Below are 18,473 nucleotides of genomic sequence, written 5' to 3'. Positions count from 1 at the left end.
GATCTAGAAGCCTGGGGGGCCACCCAGGAAGGGTGTAGTCAGTCATAATGACATCGTGATCAAAACCACATTTATCAAAACCATAAATGTTTGTTATGAATCTAGAAACCTATGTGTTAAAAAACATTTTGGCACATTTACAATTATTTACAGTGTAAGAGATGAGGTAAAAGCATGTTTGATAAATTATATTGTTTTTTCCCAAGGTAGCCTATTGGTGTGTTCCACTCTCTCTAGTTTGTGTTATATTTGTGACATGGTTATTGTGGTTCTGTTTGTAAAGTGATGACGTTCACAACGACATTCTGTTTCAATGTAGCTACGCTACCCAAGCCACTGCAATCCATTCTCACAAAAACCTTACAATAAAAACTCTACATTTACATTTAGGTCATTTATAATGATAATAATATAATATGCCATTTAGCAGACGCTTTTATCCAAAGCGACTTACAGTCGTGCGTGCAAAGCGACTTACAGCCGCGGGTGGTCCCGCGGATCGAACCCACTACCTTGGCGTTACAAGCGCCGTGCTCTACCAGCTGACGCTCTTATCCAGCGCGACTTACAGTTAGTGAATACATATATATTTTATATATATACTGGCCCCCCGTGGGAATCGAACCCACAACCCTGGCGTTGCAAACGCCATGCTCTATCAACTGAGCTACATCCCTGCCGGCCATTCCCTCCCCTACCATGGGCCAATTGTGCGCCGCCCATGAGTCTCCCGGTCGCGGCCGGCTCCGACAGAGCCTGGAGTCGAACCAGGATCTCAAGTGGCACAGTTAGCACTGCGATGCAGTGCCTTAGACCACTGCGCCACTCAGGAGCAACACCAGAGAGAACATAGGCTAAGTGCTGTAGCATCCCACCATACCCATTTTACATCTCTCAGGATGACGACTGAGAACGTCCAACCAGTTTTAAAGTAGCGGCATGGGTCAGTCTATCAGTGCTGGAAAATCATTTTACCGCTGAAAAGTATTGTTGTTTTTGGGTTGATTGTTGCAGAATTCAGATGCGTCTCTTTCCCTTCACGATGCTGCTATTTATTACATGTTGTTTTATTATTAATCCGAACATCAGGGCTGGAACTGAGGTCTCTGCCCTTAACAGATATAGGCCTGGTCCCTGTGAAGCTGTGTGCTGCTAGAAACAACAATATCCACTCTAGGGATTATGAATAAATAACTTGGGGGAGAATAGTCTGAATAATTGGTTGTGTGTGTGTGTGTGTTTGTTTGTTTGTGTTTGTGTGAATAATTGAGGGTTCCTATTCCCAGTCTATGTCATGTCATCTCCAGGATGATCTTTTAAAGTTTTTAATGGCAGATCTCTGTTAAGACTGCAAACAGAGGTCAAGGGTTGTGTCCCAAATAGCACCCTATTCCCTATATAGTGCACTACTTTTGACCAAAGCCCTATGGGTCATGTTCAAAGGTAGTGCACTACATAGCGAATAAGGTACCATTTGGTTCGCACACAATATGTTCCTCTAATGTAATATGAAGATACCAGGTATGGTTTCTCCTGACAGACACACTTTGATTTTAATGTAGATTTAGAAAGACAGTGTCCCACTTGGAGATGTCAACTGGAGTGCACAATTTCTTACTGAGGCTGGGGATACTTCAGGTGTTTAGTGGAAGATTATATTTTAAGGACATGCAGAGATGCTATTGATGACAATGTTAGGATGGAAGAATCCAATGTAGTTGTCATAATCGTAGAAGTTGGACCTGTGTGGCTCAGTTGGTAGGGCATGGCACTTGCAACGCCAGGATTGTAAGGGTTCGACTCCCATGGGGAACCAGTAGAATAAATAAATAAATATGCATTCACCACTTAAAGTTGCTCTGGATAAGAGTGTCGTGTCCCCGGGTGTAAGTTTGGTTTTTGCCCTAGCACTACAAAGCTGATTCAAATAATCGAAGCTTGATGATTAGATGGTTATTTGAATCAGTTGTGTAGCGCTAGGGCAAAAAACGAAACTTACACTCGGGGGGGCAGGACCGAGTTTGGGAAACCCTATGCTAAATTACAAAAATATGCACATTTATAGTTTATTCATTTCTGGTATGAGTATGTGTGAACAACTCCCCATCTTGTATCACTTAAAGTCAAGACTTTCGGTTCCCTTTCCTACACACTGGGGTGTGCGTGTTTGTGGGAATGTGTGTGCTGGTCAAAGGCGGAGAAAGATCCTGAGTCAGAACAGAACAAGGAGTCTGTTGTCAGGGAGTCAGAGAACCAGAGTCTATTGAACCAGAGGCTAGAATCAGAGGCTAGAACCAGAGGCTATAGAACCAGAGGCCATTGAACCAGAGGCTATAGAACCAGAGACTATAGAACCACAGGCTATAGAACCAGAGGTTATAGAACCAGAGGCTAGCTGTGTAATGATGTGGTTCCAAGGGGAAAACAGCACTGCTGCAGGTGAGTCTGTCAACAATTCAGGGGTTATTAAACTGGTATATCAACTGGTCCAAATTCCATACCTTACTTACAGCTTTTGTTGTTTGAAATTAGGTCTGCACTTGAGAGTAAATTAATGTGGTAGTGAGAAAGATACCATGGACTTAATTAGACAAATTCTTAAGTGACTATCTGGTATTTCATGTGAATTATGTAAATATTTTTGATACCCCTAGCCTTGTGTAAATCTTTGCTTGATGAAGACAAAGTCTATCCATTATTGTAGGTACTGTATATGGCTAATGTGCAGGCCAGTCTCCTAAACTACTGTATAGCCTACGTTCCATTTCAATGTTTTGCATAACAGTAGCATGTTAACATTTTGGGCAGCAAATGTGTTTATAATGCTTCCATTATTTATAATGCTGGGTGGTTAAGGGAATGGCATGGCTCAGATCCCTATTGAAAGTGAGACTTCCTTAATCTCTTCCTGTATTCTCACTGTGCTCCGCCTATAGTAGGTGGAGCTTCCTCTTTTAGGGTCGCTTAAAGTACTACAGAAGTAGGATCTTAATTTGATCACCCTTTGCAGGAGAACGTTCCTGCAATGCAGGACATTTTAAACTTGTAGTGTACTTGAGGTTTAAAAAGGCTTCTGAAGTTTGTAATTTCCACTTTGAAATTTTAGACTTGATTTCCCCTTATGAAAAATGTTTACTTTATGCAACAAAAAAAAGTATGATGTGACTGATTTCTCTGTTCCTGTGTCTGTTTGTTTGATCTGTCCTGTAGTGTGAGATTCTGGAGCAGCAGAGGGATGAGGCCAATCAGAAGCTGAAAGAGATAGAGGAAGGTGAGCTGCACCAATCAACATCCTTGATTACATGGTGGGAGCTCAGATTTCCAATGAAGCTTCCATAATGGGAATAAATGTGCACATATTGTAGGAGTCTATTCATTCATTCATTCAGTCTCTCTCTCTCTCTCTCTCTCTCTCTCTCTCTCTCTCTCTCTCTCTCTCTCTCTCTCTCTCTCTCTCTCTCTCTCTCTCTCTCTCTCTCTCTCTCTCTCTCTCTCTCTCTCTCTCTCTCTCTCTCTCTCTCTCTCTCTCTCTCTCTCCCCCCCCCCCCCCCCCCCCCTCTCTCTCTCTCCTCTCTCTCTCCTCTCTCTCTCTCTCCTCTCTCTCTCTCTCTCTCTCTCTCAAGGAGATGGATGTTGTAGAGCTGCAGTTCCAGATCGAACGCTCATGCAGAGAGAGTGCAGAGGCCCTCACTGTCAAGTTGTGGTGTATTATGGTTACTGTAGTTCATCATGCGACAGCGTTGGAACTCCAAAGAATGTCTCAATGATGTCATCCACTAAACCAGTCAGTGTCCCATTTGGGTGTGCACGTTTTGTGCCAGCCCAGTACTAACACAGACAAATCAGCTAATCATTCAATGATTAGTTCATAAGTTGAATCACTACTAGGCGGGAACAAAAGCCTGCACGCCCTGTGGAATAAGGAACACTGCTCTTAACAGATATATTTATCCTTGAACACAAAGGTGACCAAAGAGAACAAGGTTCTGAAGAGGAGAAGCCAGGCTCTGCTGCCACTCATCTCTGAGCTTCCTAAAAACATGGCCACCATGACCTTTAACCTGGAGTCTGACCAGGGGATGGACCCCATACTGAAGAAACTGTCCAAGCAGAACAAGAACATGAATAAGATGAAGAGAGGTGAGACCCCACTCAGACACATAGTGTTACTCATGATATACGCTCTATTCACCCCATACCAAAGTCACATTCAATGTTTTACGTGTGTGTGTGCATGTCCATAGTGTCCCAGCTTGTGACAGAGGATTTCACAGAGATCACTCAGAAACTGGAGCTGGCACAGTGCCTCAGACAGCATGCAGAGGTCTTCGCCCACCAGGTACACAACACTGTGTTTCTGTTTGTGTATTTCTGTGCGTTTTGAGTACATGTGTATGTGTTTCTGTTTTCTCTCTGTGTGTGTGTGTGTGTGTGTGTGTGTGTGTGTGTGTGTGTGTGTGTGTGTGTGTGTGTGTGTGTGTGTGTGTGTGTGTGTGTGTGTGTGTGTGTGTGTGTGTGTGTGTGTGTGTGTGTGTGTGTGTGTGTGTGTGTGTGTGTGTGTGTGTGTGTGTGTGTGTGTGTGTGTGTGTGTGTGTGTGTGTGTGTGTGTGTGTGTGTGTGTGTGTGTGTGTGTGTGTGTGTGTGTGTGTGTGTGTGTGTGTGTGTGTGTGTGTGTGTGTGTGTGTGTGTGTGTGTGTGTGTGTGTGTGTGTGTGTGTGTGTGTGTGTGTGTGGCGCAGTGGTCTAAGGCACTGCATCGCAGTGCTAACTGTGCCACTAGAGATCCTGGTTCGAATCCAGGCTCTGTCGCAGCCGGCCGCGACCGGGAGACTCATGGGCGGCGCACAATTCGTCCAGGGTAGGGGAGGGAATGGCCGGCAGGGATGTAGCTCAGTTGATAGAGCATGACGTTTGCAACGCCAGGGTTGTGGGTTTGATTCCCATGGGGGGCCAGTATATAAAAAAAAATGTATTCACTAACTGTAAGTCGCTCTGGATAAGAGCGTCTGCTAAATGACTAAAATGTAATGTGAAAATGTGTGCACCCATCTCACACAACTCCTATAGGTGACAGAGAAGGGTTTGTATTCACGCCTCTCTTTAACGACAGCGATATTGGTCATGCCATAGGAAGACAAGGAGCAGCAGTGGCCTCGACCAGGGCCCGGGGGGCAGTCCTAGTGAATGGAGGAGCATTGGACAGAGAGGGGGGCTACTTCCTCACTTCCTCATTCAGACAGGGGGTATATTGTGGGGCAGGAGGGGGGCATGGGGTACACCCATTCATTCTGTATTCATAGAAGAGGACAAATTAGCCAAACAAATACAAAGAGGTGTGAAAAGAGAGGGACACAGGCAGGCTGGTCACTTTGTAAAGGAGAAACACACACACACACACACAGCTCACGTTTCCCCAGCTGGCCCTGTTGTAATCGAAGGTGGCTATCTTTTCCTTCTTTTTTTTAAGGCGTCTCGGCGGACAACAAAAGTAGTCTCCCCTCTTAGAGCCCCCTCTGCTTTATAATGAGCACCCATCACGGCGGCAGTTTGAGAATGGGAACTATAGCTTTAAACACAACCTCGCCTTTAGCTTGACACTTTACATTGAATACTGGCAATTGTCGCCTTTGTGCACACTGTTCGCTATTTACCAGACGGGCACATAATGGGACGCCTCGCAGGGGACCTTACCTGTGAAAAGGACCCCTACTGTTCCGACACAACCACACAACTCAGCCCCCTTTACTCTTAATGCAATGCGAATCATTATTTGTTTGATGGTGTGTATGCGTGTGTGTGCGTGTGTGTGTGTGTGTGTGTGTGTGTGTGTGTATATGACGCCTCTATTTGTCTACTTTCACATGTTTTGAAAACACGCTCCCAATTCATAGATCTTCTCTCTCTGTACGTGTGGTGCTGCATAATAATGTTGTGGGCTTCAAACAATAAATAACTTAGCTAAGCTTGTGTGTGTGTCTGTGTGTGTGCGTGCGTGCACGTGTGTGTCTGTGTCTGTGTGTGCGTGCATGCATATTGTGTGGACACCAGCAGCCATTTTCCTTGTCAAACATTAGCACTCACTACTTGGTCCCTAGCTGTGTGAAAATGGCCTAGTGCTAGAAAGATTTTAGAGTGCTTACACCAGGGTAATTGGGAATAAATATGGGACAGGGTGTTTTGTTAATTGTAATGATGTTGTGTAGTCTAACACACAGATGACTGCTATCACTACACCTTCACTGTGTTCGACCTTATGGGAGCCAGAAATGAAAGTGACTCACTGACTTTCAATTCCTAAACTCACTCTCTCTGACTGTGACTATTTTGTTAACCTAGTTTCACTATCATATGACCATTTACAGCTTAATATTACAGCTTTATCTATGCTGCTGGAAGAGCATTTGTCATCATTCTGTATGGGATTCATTTAATTTTACTTCATACCGCCCCTTTGCACTAGTCATACCTCTGATGACTGTATGCTAGACATAACTCTTGTACAGTCCAAAACAAAATATGCCAAAGCAAATGAATGATTGACGATTGAGTGATTGATTGACTGACTGATTGATTGATCCACGATTGATGGATTGATTGACTGACTGGCAGGTGTTGGTGAAGCAGAAGGAGACCCAGAGACAGAGCATGGCGCTGCAGCAGAGTTCAGAGACCAGTCTCCAGCTCCAACAGGCTCTGGAACAGGTGGCCCACATCAGCAGTACCCTACAGGACATGCAGCGCTACTACCGAAACCAGGTAGGTGGGGGTTGTGTATGTGTGTGTATGTGTGTGTGTGTGTGTGTGTGAGAGAGAGAGTGAGTGAGTGTTTGAGAGAGAGGGTGTGTGTGAGAGAGAGCGAGAGACAATGTTTGAGTCTCTTTGAAACTGCAGTATATTAGGCTTCACGAGTGGCACATTTTAACTTACTGGCAACTTTACATTGAAAATGAAAACTTGTTGACCTTCGTTACATAGCAAGGTTATGGTAGTACCCAGAGGTACATTTGATAAAATAATCTGGTACATTTGATTAAACAAACTACTTCTGCAACGCTTTCTCTTCTTCCTCTCTCTAGTCCCCTTGTTGTCCTGCGCAACAAGAGGAAGGAGTCAGCCAACAACACTGATAAGAATAGTGAGTGTTATTACCGTGTTATGAATACGCATTTCTTTTTTTCTTTTTTTTTGGGGGGGTGCACCCATCCACCCTCTTCGGAGGACAGAAATAAACTTTGTTTTTATAACTTTTTCTTTCGTTGTTACATGTACATTCTACACAGATTTTACATACATGTGCTGTGATGTTTCACATAAATTCTGAACCTGTCAAATCGCATAGTATCTACAGATTGTAAGTTAAAGATAAATATTTTTACTAAAAGTATTATTATATTGTTGATTGATTGACTATGGTTTTCCAAATCTCCCAACAATTCTATTTGTAGGGTTAATTTTAGATAAATGTTGTGATTTTTCAGCCATTCCTGAACCTGTGACCAGATACAAGCTACATAGGGGCATTACCAAAATAAGTTATCTAATGATTTTATCTCTTCGTAGCAAAATCTGCAGAGCTGAGATGGTTGTATGCCCCATAACATTGTTTGTGGCAAGAATTTTATATAATCATTTAAATTGAAAAACTCTCAATTTTGAGTCAAGCGTTGTTTTGCGTATCAGTTCATTAAACCATGTGCCACAGAATTGGCACATCGAAAATCTCTTCCCAACTATTTTGCAACATGTATCGTCCCGCGGTCAACATTTTGGTCCTCAAGTAAAACTGAATTTTCTTTTGCCAATTTTGGTCTTTAATAAAGGGCAGACAAACAAGTTCCCTACCTTCTCCCCCTTCCACTTGCCTCCTCCATTTTTGCGGTAAAGCTGAAATCAGTTAGTTGTAATTTTGGATAGAGCAAACATTTCCATATATGTTTAACTGCACATCATTAACAAAAATAATTCCTTTCTTTTCTTCTTTTTTTTCATAAATAATTGTAAAAAAAAAATCAATTAGTATATTTTAATTTTTAATTTAATAAACCATATTATTTGTTGTAATATTTGTTCTGTCTTTTCTGGAGGATGAAACTGGAATTGCAACCAGCTTTGTATGACTTGTTTTAGAAAGGGCGATATTTTGAAAAAGGTTCAATTTTCAATTAACTGAAAGTGAGAGGTAGTAATCTGGATAAAGGGAAAAAGGCAATTGTTGAACAAGGGGTGAGACATTCTTACTAATCTACTGGAGAACCAGATAAGGTTGAAGTATAATTTTTTAGTGAGAGGTTTATTAAATAATTTTTGTCCCCCGAACTCATATTCACTATATAAATAAGCACTTTTTTTTGTCCGGCTTGCCTGTTCCAAATAAAGGCAAATATTTTTTTCTCAAATAATTTAAAAGACAAATCGTTCGGCATAGGCAGGGCCATAAGTAAATAGGTCAACTAGGATATGACTAAATCATTAATCAGGGTAATTTTTCCACAAATGGACAGGTATTTACCTTTCCATGGTAGCAAGATCTTATCTATTTTTTGCTAACTTTCTGTTAAAATTGGTTGTAGTAAGTTCCTTTATTTCTTTAGGGATATGAATACCGAGTATGTCCACTTCAACTTCAGACCATTTTATTGGTAAACTACACAATAATGTAAAAGTTGAATTTTTTAGCAATTCAATACGTAATATGGTAGACTTATCATAGTTTGGTTTTAATCCAGAGAGGTTAGAAAAATTATCTGGATCCTCTATGAGGCTGTGCAGGGATTGCGGATTTAAGAGGAAATGTGAGTCTTCAGTGTACAATGACAACTTTGTTTTTAAGCCCTGGATTTCTAGCCCCTCTATATTATTGATGGATCAGATTTTAATAGCTAACATTTCGATGCCATAATAAATAGATATGCCGACAGTGGACAACCTTGTTTTACGCCGACAGTTTAATACTTTCTGAGAAGTAGTAATGATTTATTATTTTACACCTGGGGTTACTATACATAACTTTATCCCATTGTATAAGAGATTGTCCAACTTTAAAATAGTCCAGGCATTTATATATAAATTCAAGTCATACTTTATCAAAAGCCTTTTCAAAATATGCTATGAATACCAGACATGGTTTCCTAGATTTTTCCTAGTGTTCTATTGTTTCAAGTACTTGTCTTATGTTATCTCCAATGTACTGTATCTTCCATGTAAAAAGCCTGTCTGAGGGCCTCCCGAGTGGCGCAGCGGTCTAATGCATTGCAGTGCTTGAGGCGTCACTACAGAGCCGGGTTTGATCCCGGGCTGTGTTGCAGCCGGCCACAACCCATGAGGCAGCGCAAAATTGGCCCAGCGTCGTCTGGGTTAGGGGAGGGTTTGGCCAGCTGGGATGTCCTTGTCCCATCGTGCTCTAGCGACTCCTGTGGCGGGCCGGGCGCATGCACACTGAGACAGTGTTTCCTCCGACACATTGGTGTAGCTGGCTTCTGGGTGAAGCGAGCATTGTGTCAAGAAGCAGTGTGGCTTGGCAATGTCGTGTTTCAGAGGATGCATGGCTCTCTCCCGAGTCTGTATGGGAGTTGCAGCGATGGGACAAGACTTTACCTACCAATTGGGGAGAAAAAGGGCAATAAAAAGCCTGTCTGATAAGGATGAATAATATCTGACAACACCTTCTTAATTCTATGTGCTATGCATTCTGCTAGGATTAGCCAAATCTGTTTATCGTCCAATAGCATATTTTAAATGATCCACCTTCCTTTCGGTCTGTTTTGACAGTTTGCCCATTCGGATCGAAATTGTTATTAATTAATATCATCACCCCTTTTGAATTTCTTTGCCCATGACAGAAATATATTTCTCCCTGTAAACGACAGATATTATATTCCTTCTCTTTAAGCTAGGTAAAGACTGATCGTCTTTTTTTATAATATGCTAAGGCATTACAATTATAACTAGCTATACTTATTTCACCACTTACCATAATGAGATACAAGTTTCAATTACACTTACCATAATATATGCCTGTACATTTACTACCAAAAAGCCCCATGATGATCAAGCTTCTAGTCACCCTGAATGTACCCATACTTACCAATACTACCAGAATCAATGTCTGTCATCTATCCATGTAGCTGTACCATAACATATGCACTGCTAAACATACTGCAGCTGCAACTAACTCTAAATAAACCTCCAATTGTCTTCCAATATCCCTACCGCGAAAGCCTCCCCCCATCCCAGAAGGGGGTGTTGTCCCTGATACTATCATACCACCTCAGTACCCGTGACGCGCCTTTTGCGCCCTAAAACACACCTTCAACCACTGATTGGCATGGTCCAGGTAAGAAATCGGAACGGTTCCATAAACCTGTTTCCATGCTGCCACCTGTGATGAGTGTGATTAGAAGGAGTCAGGCGCATGAGGGTAAATCACCGAATACAGAGTTTATTCCATCGTACACAGTTGCGCTGGATAGCGACAACAAAATACTGGCACAGAGGAACAATCTACCCCGGCAATACAAGGTACGGGTAGCTCCAACAAAATACAGGCACAGGGGAATCATCTACCCCAGCAACTCACATAAAACAATCACCCACGAGGACAAGGGGGCAGAGGGAACACATATACACGGACTAATGAGGGGATATGAACCAGGTGTGTGTAATTGACAAGACAAGACAAATGGAATGATGATATATGGAGTGGCAGTGGCTAGTAAGCCGGTGATGACGAACGCCGAAGCCTGCCCGAACAAGGAGGGGAGGCAGCCTCGGCGGAAGTCGTGACACCACCCCTCAAGCGCCAAGACAAAAACCCTATAAGCCTATGGCATGACCACGAGAGGAGCATACTCTTGAGGAATTAGCCACATAACAAAACAAATGGAAAATAAATTAGAAATACATTAGTTGTACTGAGGACAATAAGACCTCAAAAAATCAAAAAATCAATACCCAGACAACAGCAAAACGTAGAACATAAAACATATAATGATAGTAATATATAATTATATCATCCTTATCGCTGTCATCATAAATAAATAATAATCAACTACGCATTACTTACGTATGACTACAATAAACAGTATGTGCTCAGGATATGTATTTTTCATAGCTGTCTATTTACCACAACAAACCAATGCTGACACTAAGACTGTACTCAATGAACTGTATATGGCCATAAGCAAACAGGAAAACGCTCATACAGAGTCAGCGCTCCTAATAATGCAGAGACTCTAGACCACCTTTACTCCAAAGCTCTCCCTCGCCCTCCATTTGGCAAATCTGACCATAATTCCATCCTCCTGATTCCTGCTTACAAGCAAAAACGAAAGCAGGAAGCACCAGTGACTCGGTCAATAAAAAAGTGGTCAGATGAAGCAGATGCTAAGCTACAGGACTGTTTTGCTAGCACAGACTGGAATATGTTCCGGGATTCTTCCGATGGCATTGAGGAGTACACCACATCAGTCACTGGCTTCATCAATAAGTGCATCGATGACGTTGTCCCCACATTGACTGTACGTACACTACCATTCAAAAGTTTGGGGTCACTTAGAAATGTCCTTGTTTTCGAAAGAAAAGCATTTTTTTGTCCATTAAAATAAAATAGATCAGAAATACAGTGTAGACGTTGTTAATGGCTATTGTAGCTGGAAACAGCAGATTTTTTATGGAATATCTACATAGGCGTACAGAGGTCCATTATCAGCAACCATCAGTCCTGTGTTCCAATGGCACGTTGTGTTTGCAAACCAAGTTTATAATTTTAAAAGGCTAATTGATCATTAGAAAACCCTTTTGCAATTATGTTAGCACAGCTGAAAACTTTTGTGCTGATTAAAGAAACAATAAAACTGGCCTTCTTGAGACTAGTTGAGTATCTGGAGCATCAGCAATTGTGGGTTCGATTACAGGCTCAAAATGGCCAGAAACAAAGAACTTTCTTCTGAAACTCGTCAGTCTATTCTTGTTCTGAGAAATGAAGGCTATTCCAATGCGAGAAATTGCCAAGAAACTGAAGATCTGGTACAACGCTGTGTACTACTCCCTTCACAGAACAGCGCAAACTGTCTCTAACCAGAATAGAAAGAGGAGTGGGAAGCCCCGGTGCACAACTGAGCAAGAGGACAAATACATTAGAGTGTCTAGTTTGAGAAACAGACGCTTCACAGGTCCTCAACTGGCAGCTTCCTTAAATAGTACCCGCAAAACACCAGTCTCAACGTCAACAGTAAAGAGGCGACTCCGGGATGCTGACCTTCTAGGCAGAGTTGCAAAGAAAAAGCCATATCTCAGACTGGCCAATAAAAAGAAAAGATTAAGATGGGCAAAAGAACACAGACACTGGACAGAGGAAGATTGGAAAAAAGTGTTATGGACAGACTAATCGAAGTTTGAGGTGTTTGGATCACAAAGAAGAACATTTGTGAGACGCAGACCAAATGAAAAGATGCTGGAGGAGTGCTTGATGCCATCTGTCAAGCATGGTGGAGGCAATGTGATGGTCAGGGGGTGCTTTGGTGGTGGTAAAGTGGGAGATTTGTACAGGGTAAAAGGGATCTTGAAGAAGGAAGGCTATCACTCCATTTTGCAACGCCATGCCATACCCTGTGGACGGCGCTTGATTGGAGCCAATTTCCTCCTACAACAGGACAATGACCCAAAGCACAGCTCCAAACTATGCAAGAACTATTTAGGGAAGAAGCAGTCAGCTGGTATACTGTCTATAATGGAGTGGCCAGCACAGTCACCGGATCTCAACCCTATTGAGCTGTTGTGGGAGCAATGGTACGTAAGAAGTGCCCATCAAGCCAATCCAACTTGTGGGAGGTGCTTCAGGAAGCATGGGGTGAAATCTCTTCAGATTACTTCAACAAATTGACAACTAGAATGCCAAAGGTCTGCAAGGCTGTAATTGCTGCAAATGGAGGATTCTTTGACGAAAGCAAAGTTTGAAGGACACAATTATTATTTCAATTAAAAATCATTATTTCTAACCTTGTCAATGACTACATTTCCTATGCATTTTGCTATATTTCCTATTCAAACACATTTCATGTATGTTTTCATGGAAAACAAGGACATTTCTAAGTGACCAAAAACATTTTAACGGTAGTGTACATACCCCAACCAGAAGCCATGGATTACAGGCAACATCCGCACTGAGCTAAAGGGTAGAGCTGTCGCTTTCAAGGAGCGGGACTCTACCCTGGAAGCTTATAAGAAATCCCGCTATGCCCTCCGACGAACCATCAAACAGGCAAAGCGTCAATACAGGACTAAGAAGTCAAATCAAATCAAATGTTATTGGTGACATACACATATTTAGCAAATGTTATTGCGGGTGTAGCGAAATGCTTGTGTTCCTTTCTCTAACAGTGCAGTAGTATCTAACAATTCACAACAATACACACAGTAAAATAATGGAATTAAGAAATACAGTGGGGGAAAAAAGTATTTAGTCAGCCACTAATTGTGCAAGTTCTCCCACTTAAAAAGATGAGAGAGGCCTGTAGTTTTCATCATAGGTACACGTCAACTATGACAGACAAATTGAGAAAGAAAATATCCAGAAAATCACATTGTAGGATTTTTAATTAATTTATTTGCAAATTATGGTGGAAAATAAGTATTTGGTCACCTACAAACAAGCAAGATTTCTGGCTCTCACAGACCTGTAACTTCTTCTTTAAGAGGCTCCTCTGTCCTCCACTCGTTACCTGTATTAATGGCACCTGTTTGAACTTGTTATCAGTATAAAAGACACCTGTCCACAACCTCAAACAGTCACACTCCAAACTCCACTATGGCCAAGACCAAAGAGCTGTCAAAGGACACCAGAAACAAAATTGTAGACCTGCATCAGGCTGGGAAGACTGAATCTGCAATAGGTAAGCAGCTTGGTTTGAAGAAATCAACTGTGGGAGCAATTATTAGGAAATGGAAGACATACAAGACCACTGATAATCTCCCCTCGATCTGGGGCTCCACGCAAGATCTCACCCCGTGGGGTCAAAATGATCACAAGAACGGTGAGCAAAAATCCCAGAACCACACGGGGGGACCTAGTGAATGACCTGCAGAGAGCTGGGACCAAAGTAACAAAGCCTACCATCAGTAACACACTACGCCGCCAGGGACTCAAATCCTGCAGTGCCAGACGTGTCCCCCTGCTTAAGCCAGTACATGTCCAGGCCCGTCTGAAGTTTGCTAGAGTGCATTTGGATTATCCAGAAGAGGATTGGGAGAATGTCATATGGTCAGATGAAACCAAAATATAACTTTTTGGTAAAAACTCAACTTGTCGTGTTTGGAGGACAAAGAATGCTGATTTGCATCCAAAGAACACCATACCTACTGTGAAGCATGGGGGTGGAAACATCATGCTTTGGGGCTGTTTTTCTGCAAAGGGACCAGGCGACTGATCCGTGTAAAGGAAAGAATGAATGGGGCCATGTATCGTGAGATTTTGAGTGAAAACCTCCTTCCATCAGCAAGGGCATTGAAGATGAAACGTGGCTGGGTCTTTCAGCATGACAATGATCCCAAACACACCGCCCGGGCAACGAAGGAGTGGCTTCGTAAGAAGCATTTCAAGGTCCTGGAGTGGCCTAGCCAGTCTCCAGATCTCAACCCCATAGAAAATCTTTGAGGGAGTTGAAAGTCCGTGTTGCCCAGCGACAGCCCCAAAACATCACTGCTCTAGAGGAGATCTGCATGGAGGAATGGTCCAAAATACCAGCAACAGTGTGTGAAAACCTTGTGAAGACTTACAGAAAACGTTTGACCTATGTCATTGCCAACAAAGGGTATATAACAAAGTATTGAGAAACTTTTGTTATTGACCAAATACTTATTTTCCACCATAATTTGCAAATAAATTCATTAAAAATCCTACAATGTGATTTTCTGGATTTTTTTTCCTCATTTTGTCTGTCATAGTTGACGTGTACCTATGATGAAAATGACAGGCCTCTCTCATCTTTTTAAGTGGGAGAACTTGCACAATTGGTGGCTGACTAAATACTTTTTTCCCCCACTGTATATAAATATTAGGACAAGCAATGTCGGAATGGCTTGACTAGAATACAGTAGAATACAGTATATAAATATGAAATGAGTAAAACAGTATGTAAACATTATTTAAGTGACCAGTGTTCCATTATTAAAGTGACCAGTGATTCCATGTTTATGTACATAGGGCAGCAGCCTCTAAGGTGCAGGGTTGAGTAACCGGGTGGCTGCCGGCTAGTGACAGTGACTAAGTCCAGGGCAGGTTACTGGGTGGAGGCCGGCTAGTGATGGCTATTTAACAGTCTGATGGCCTTGAGATAACTAATCATACTAGACGGGCTCTGTCGCTCGTCGGATGTGGCAGGGCTTGCAAACTATCATGGATTCCAAAGGGAAACCCAGCCGAGAGCTGCACAGTGATGCGAGCCTACCAGATGAGCTAAATGCCTTCTATGCTCGCTTCGAGGCAAGCAACACTAAACCATGCGTGAGAGCACCAGCTGTTCCGGACGACTGAATGATCACGCTCTCCATAGCCGATGTGAGTAAGACCTTTTAACAGGTTAACATTTACAAGGTCGCAGGGCCAAATGAATTACCAAGACGCGTACTCAGAGCATGCGCTGACCAACTGGCAAGTGTCTTCACTGACATTTTCAACCTCTCTCTGATCCAGTCTGTAATGCCTACATGTTTCAAGTAAACCACCATTGTCCCTGTGCCTAAGAACACCAAGGTAACCTGTTTAAATGACTACCGCCCCGTAACGCTCACATCTGTAGCCATGAAGTGCTTTGAAAGGCTGGACATGACTCACATCAACACCATCATCCCAGAAACCCTGGACCCACTCCAATTCGCATACCATCCCAACAGATCCACAGATGACGCAATCTCTATTGCATTCCACACTGCCCTTTCCCACCTGGACAAAAGGAACACCTACGTGAGAATGCTGTTCATTGACTACAGCTCAGCGTTCAACACCATAGTGCCCACCAAGCTCATCATTAAGCTCATTACTAAGCTAAGGACCCTGGCACTGAACACCCCCCTCTGCAACTGGATCCTGAACTTCCTGACAGGCCGACCCCAGGTGGTGAGGGTAGGCAACAACACATCCACCATGCTGACCCTCAACATGTGGGCCCCTAAGGGGTGCATGCTCAGTCCCCTTCTGTACTCCCCATTCACCCACGACTGCGTGGCTGCGCACAACTCCAACACCATTAATAAGTTCGCCGACGACACGACGGTGGTAGGTCTGATCACTGACGACAATGAGACAGCCTATAGGGAGGAGGTCAAAGACCTGGCATTGTGGTGCCAGGATAACAACATCTCCCTCAACGTGGGCAAGACAAAGGAGCTTATCATGGACTACAGGAAACGGAGGGCCAAACTCGCCCCAATTCACATCGACAGGGCTGTAGAGTGGGTTGAGAGCTTCAAGTTCCTCTGTGTCCACATCACTAAGGAGCTATCATGGTCCAAACACACCAACACATTCGTGAAGAGGGCACAACAACGCCTCTTCCCCCTCAGGAGGCTGAAAAGATTTGTCATGTGCCCTCAGATCCTCAAGAAGTTCTACAGCTGTACCATTGAGAGCATCTTGACTGGCTGCTTCACCGCTTGGTATGGCAACTGCTCAGCATCACGACGCAAGGCGCTACAGAGGGTAGTGCGTATGGCCCAGTACATCACTGGGGCCGAACTCTCTGCCATCCAGGACCTCTATACCAGCCGGTGTCAGAGGAAGGCCCTAAAAATGGTCAAGGACTCCAGCCACCAAAGTCATAGAGTGTTCTCTCTGCTACCGCACAACAAGCGGTACTGGAGTGCCAAGTCTGTGACCAAAAGGCACCTAAACAGCAATTTACATTGACCCTCTCTATTATTTTATTTTTTTACTCCCTTTTTCGTGATTACGATCTTGTCTCATCACTGCAACTCCCCAACGGGCTCGGGAGAGGCGAAGGTCGAGTCATGCGTCCTCCGAAACATGACCTGCCAAGCTGTACTTCACCCAGAAGGAAACATGGTTCAACTGATGATCAAAGTCAGCCTGCAGGCTCCCGGCCCGCCACAAGGAGTTGCTAGAGCGCAATGAGCCAAGTAAGGTAAAGCACCCCTGGCCAAACCCTCCCCTAACATGAACGACGGTGGGCCAATTGTGTGCCGCCCTATGGGACTCCCGGTCATGGCTGGTTGTGAAACAGCCTGGGATTGAACCCCAGGCTGTAGTGATGCCGCAACACTGCGATGCAGTGCCTTAGACTGCTGCGCCACTTATTTATTTATGTATCTTAATTGTTTAGCACTGACATGTACATACTGTATTACCTCAATTACTTAAACTACCTCGTACCCCTGCACATTGACTCGGTACTGGTACTACTTGTATATAGACTCGTTATTGTTTTTATTGTGTTACTATTTCCTTTTTTATTTAGCAAATATTTGTCTTACTTTTTAACTATGCACTGTTGGGAATGGGCTTGTAAGTAAGCATTTCACTGTAAGGTCTACACCTGTTGTATTCGGCGCATGTGACCAATAAATCCTATTTCAGGTCGGATCAGAAGATGACCGTGCCTGGAGGGTGAGCACTTTGATACCTTTCTTATTATAATAATTGTTAGAAAATACTATTTGTTTATTTAGTATTAAAATTATTTTAATTCATTAATCTTTCAATCACAGGACCAGAGGATTGAGAAGAGAAAGTCAGCTGTGCTGGAGCTGAAAGGAATGTTGGTAAGATGGGATCAATAAAACATTTGCAATTCTACAAGAGTAGTGAGTCTAATAGGTTGATGAGATTAAGATTAATAATGTACCCTGAATGGTTTACTGTATTATTTTCTTTGACCTGACTGGTTTACCCTCCTCCTCACCTATCCTGATTGTCTACTGTACTACCTCTAATAGGACACCATAAAGCACCAAGGCCACAGGAGGGCATGGTCACGGAATAGGTTCAGCCGAAACGTGTGGGAGGCAGAGCTACAGATTGTGCTATAGAGAAGGAGACGGGCCATGTCGGACGGACAGGACACCTCCAGCTCCGCCCTCTCCACTGCCACAACCCCTACCAAAATACAAGGTGCAGTAGCATCTCCATCCTTTGTTTTGGGGAGTGGGGGACAGTCAGTCTGTTTGGCTTTTTAAGGGTTGCAGTGTCCTTTCTGGTTATTGTTTTGTCCACAGGCACTAAATTGATGGTACTACATTAAAAGATGGACTGGTCTTGAATGGCTTGAAATGGTTTGAGGTCAAAGTTGGTTAAAGAGAAAGATTGATACAGATGAAAACAAACGAGGGACCAGAAGGGCACATCATTAGCCCACCCAGGCTACATTTAGACAAGCAGTCCAATTTTGATATTTTTTTTCACTCATTGGTCATTTGACCAATCAGATCAACTCTGAAAAAGATCTGATGTAAAAAGATCTGATG

The 18,473-nt window shown here is 43.1% G+C and overlaps 1 protein-coding gene across 1 annotated transcript in view; it reads left to right on the top strand.

Moving 5' to 3' along the window:
* Positions 1–18,473, top strand: part of LOC121572720 — a 37,788-nt gene that overhangs the window by 17,537 nt on the left and 1,778 nt on the right. Inside the window, exons 3-11 of the mRNA XM_045222229.1 lie at positions 3,211–3,271; positions 3,624–3,784; positions 3,966–4,140; positions 4,245–4,339; positions 6,609–6,755; positions 7,076–7,134; positions 17,587–17,616; positions 17,718–17,771; positions 17,946–18,120. Coding sequence (XP_045078164.1) covers positions 3,211–3,271; positions 3,624–3,784; positions 3,966–4,140; positions 4,245–4,339; positions 6,609–6,755; positions 7,076–7,126 — 690 coding nt within the window. The 3' untranslated portion in view covers positions 7,127–7,134; positions 17,587–17,616; positions 17,718–17,771; positions 17,946–18,120. The remainder of the gene's footprint in view (positions 1–3,210; positions 3,272–3,623; positions 3,785–3,965; positions 4,141–4,244; positions 4,340–6,608; positions 6,756–7,075; positions 7,135–17,586; positions 17,617–17,717; positions 17,772–17,945; positions 18,121–18,473) is intronic.

This window comes from Coregonus clupeaformis, chromosome 8, assembly GCF_020615455.1.
Source record: "Coregonus clupeaformis isolate EN_2021a chromosome 8, ASM2061545v1, whole genome shotgun sequence".
Classification (NCBI taxonomy): Eukaryota; Metazoa; Chordata; class Actinopteri; order Salmoniformes; family Salmonidae; genus Coregonus; species Coregonus clupeaformis.
This window is presented reverse-complemented; position numbering and strand designations above follow the sequence as displayed.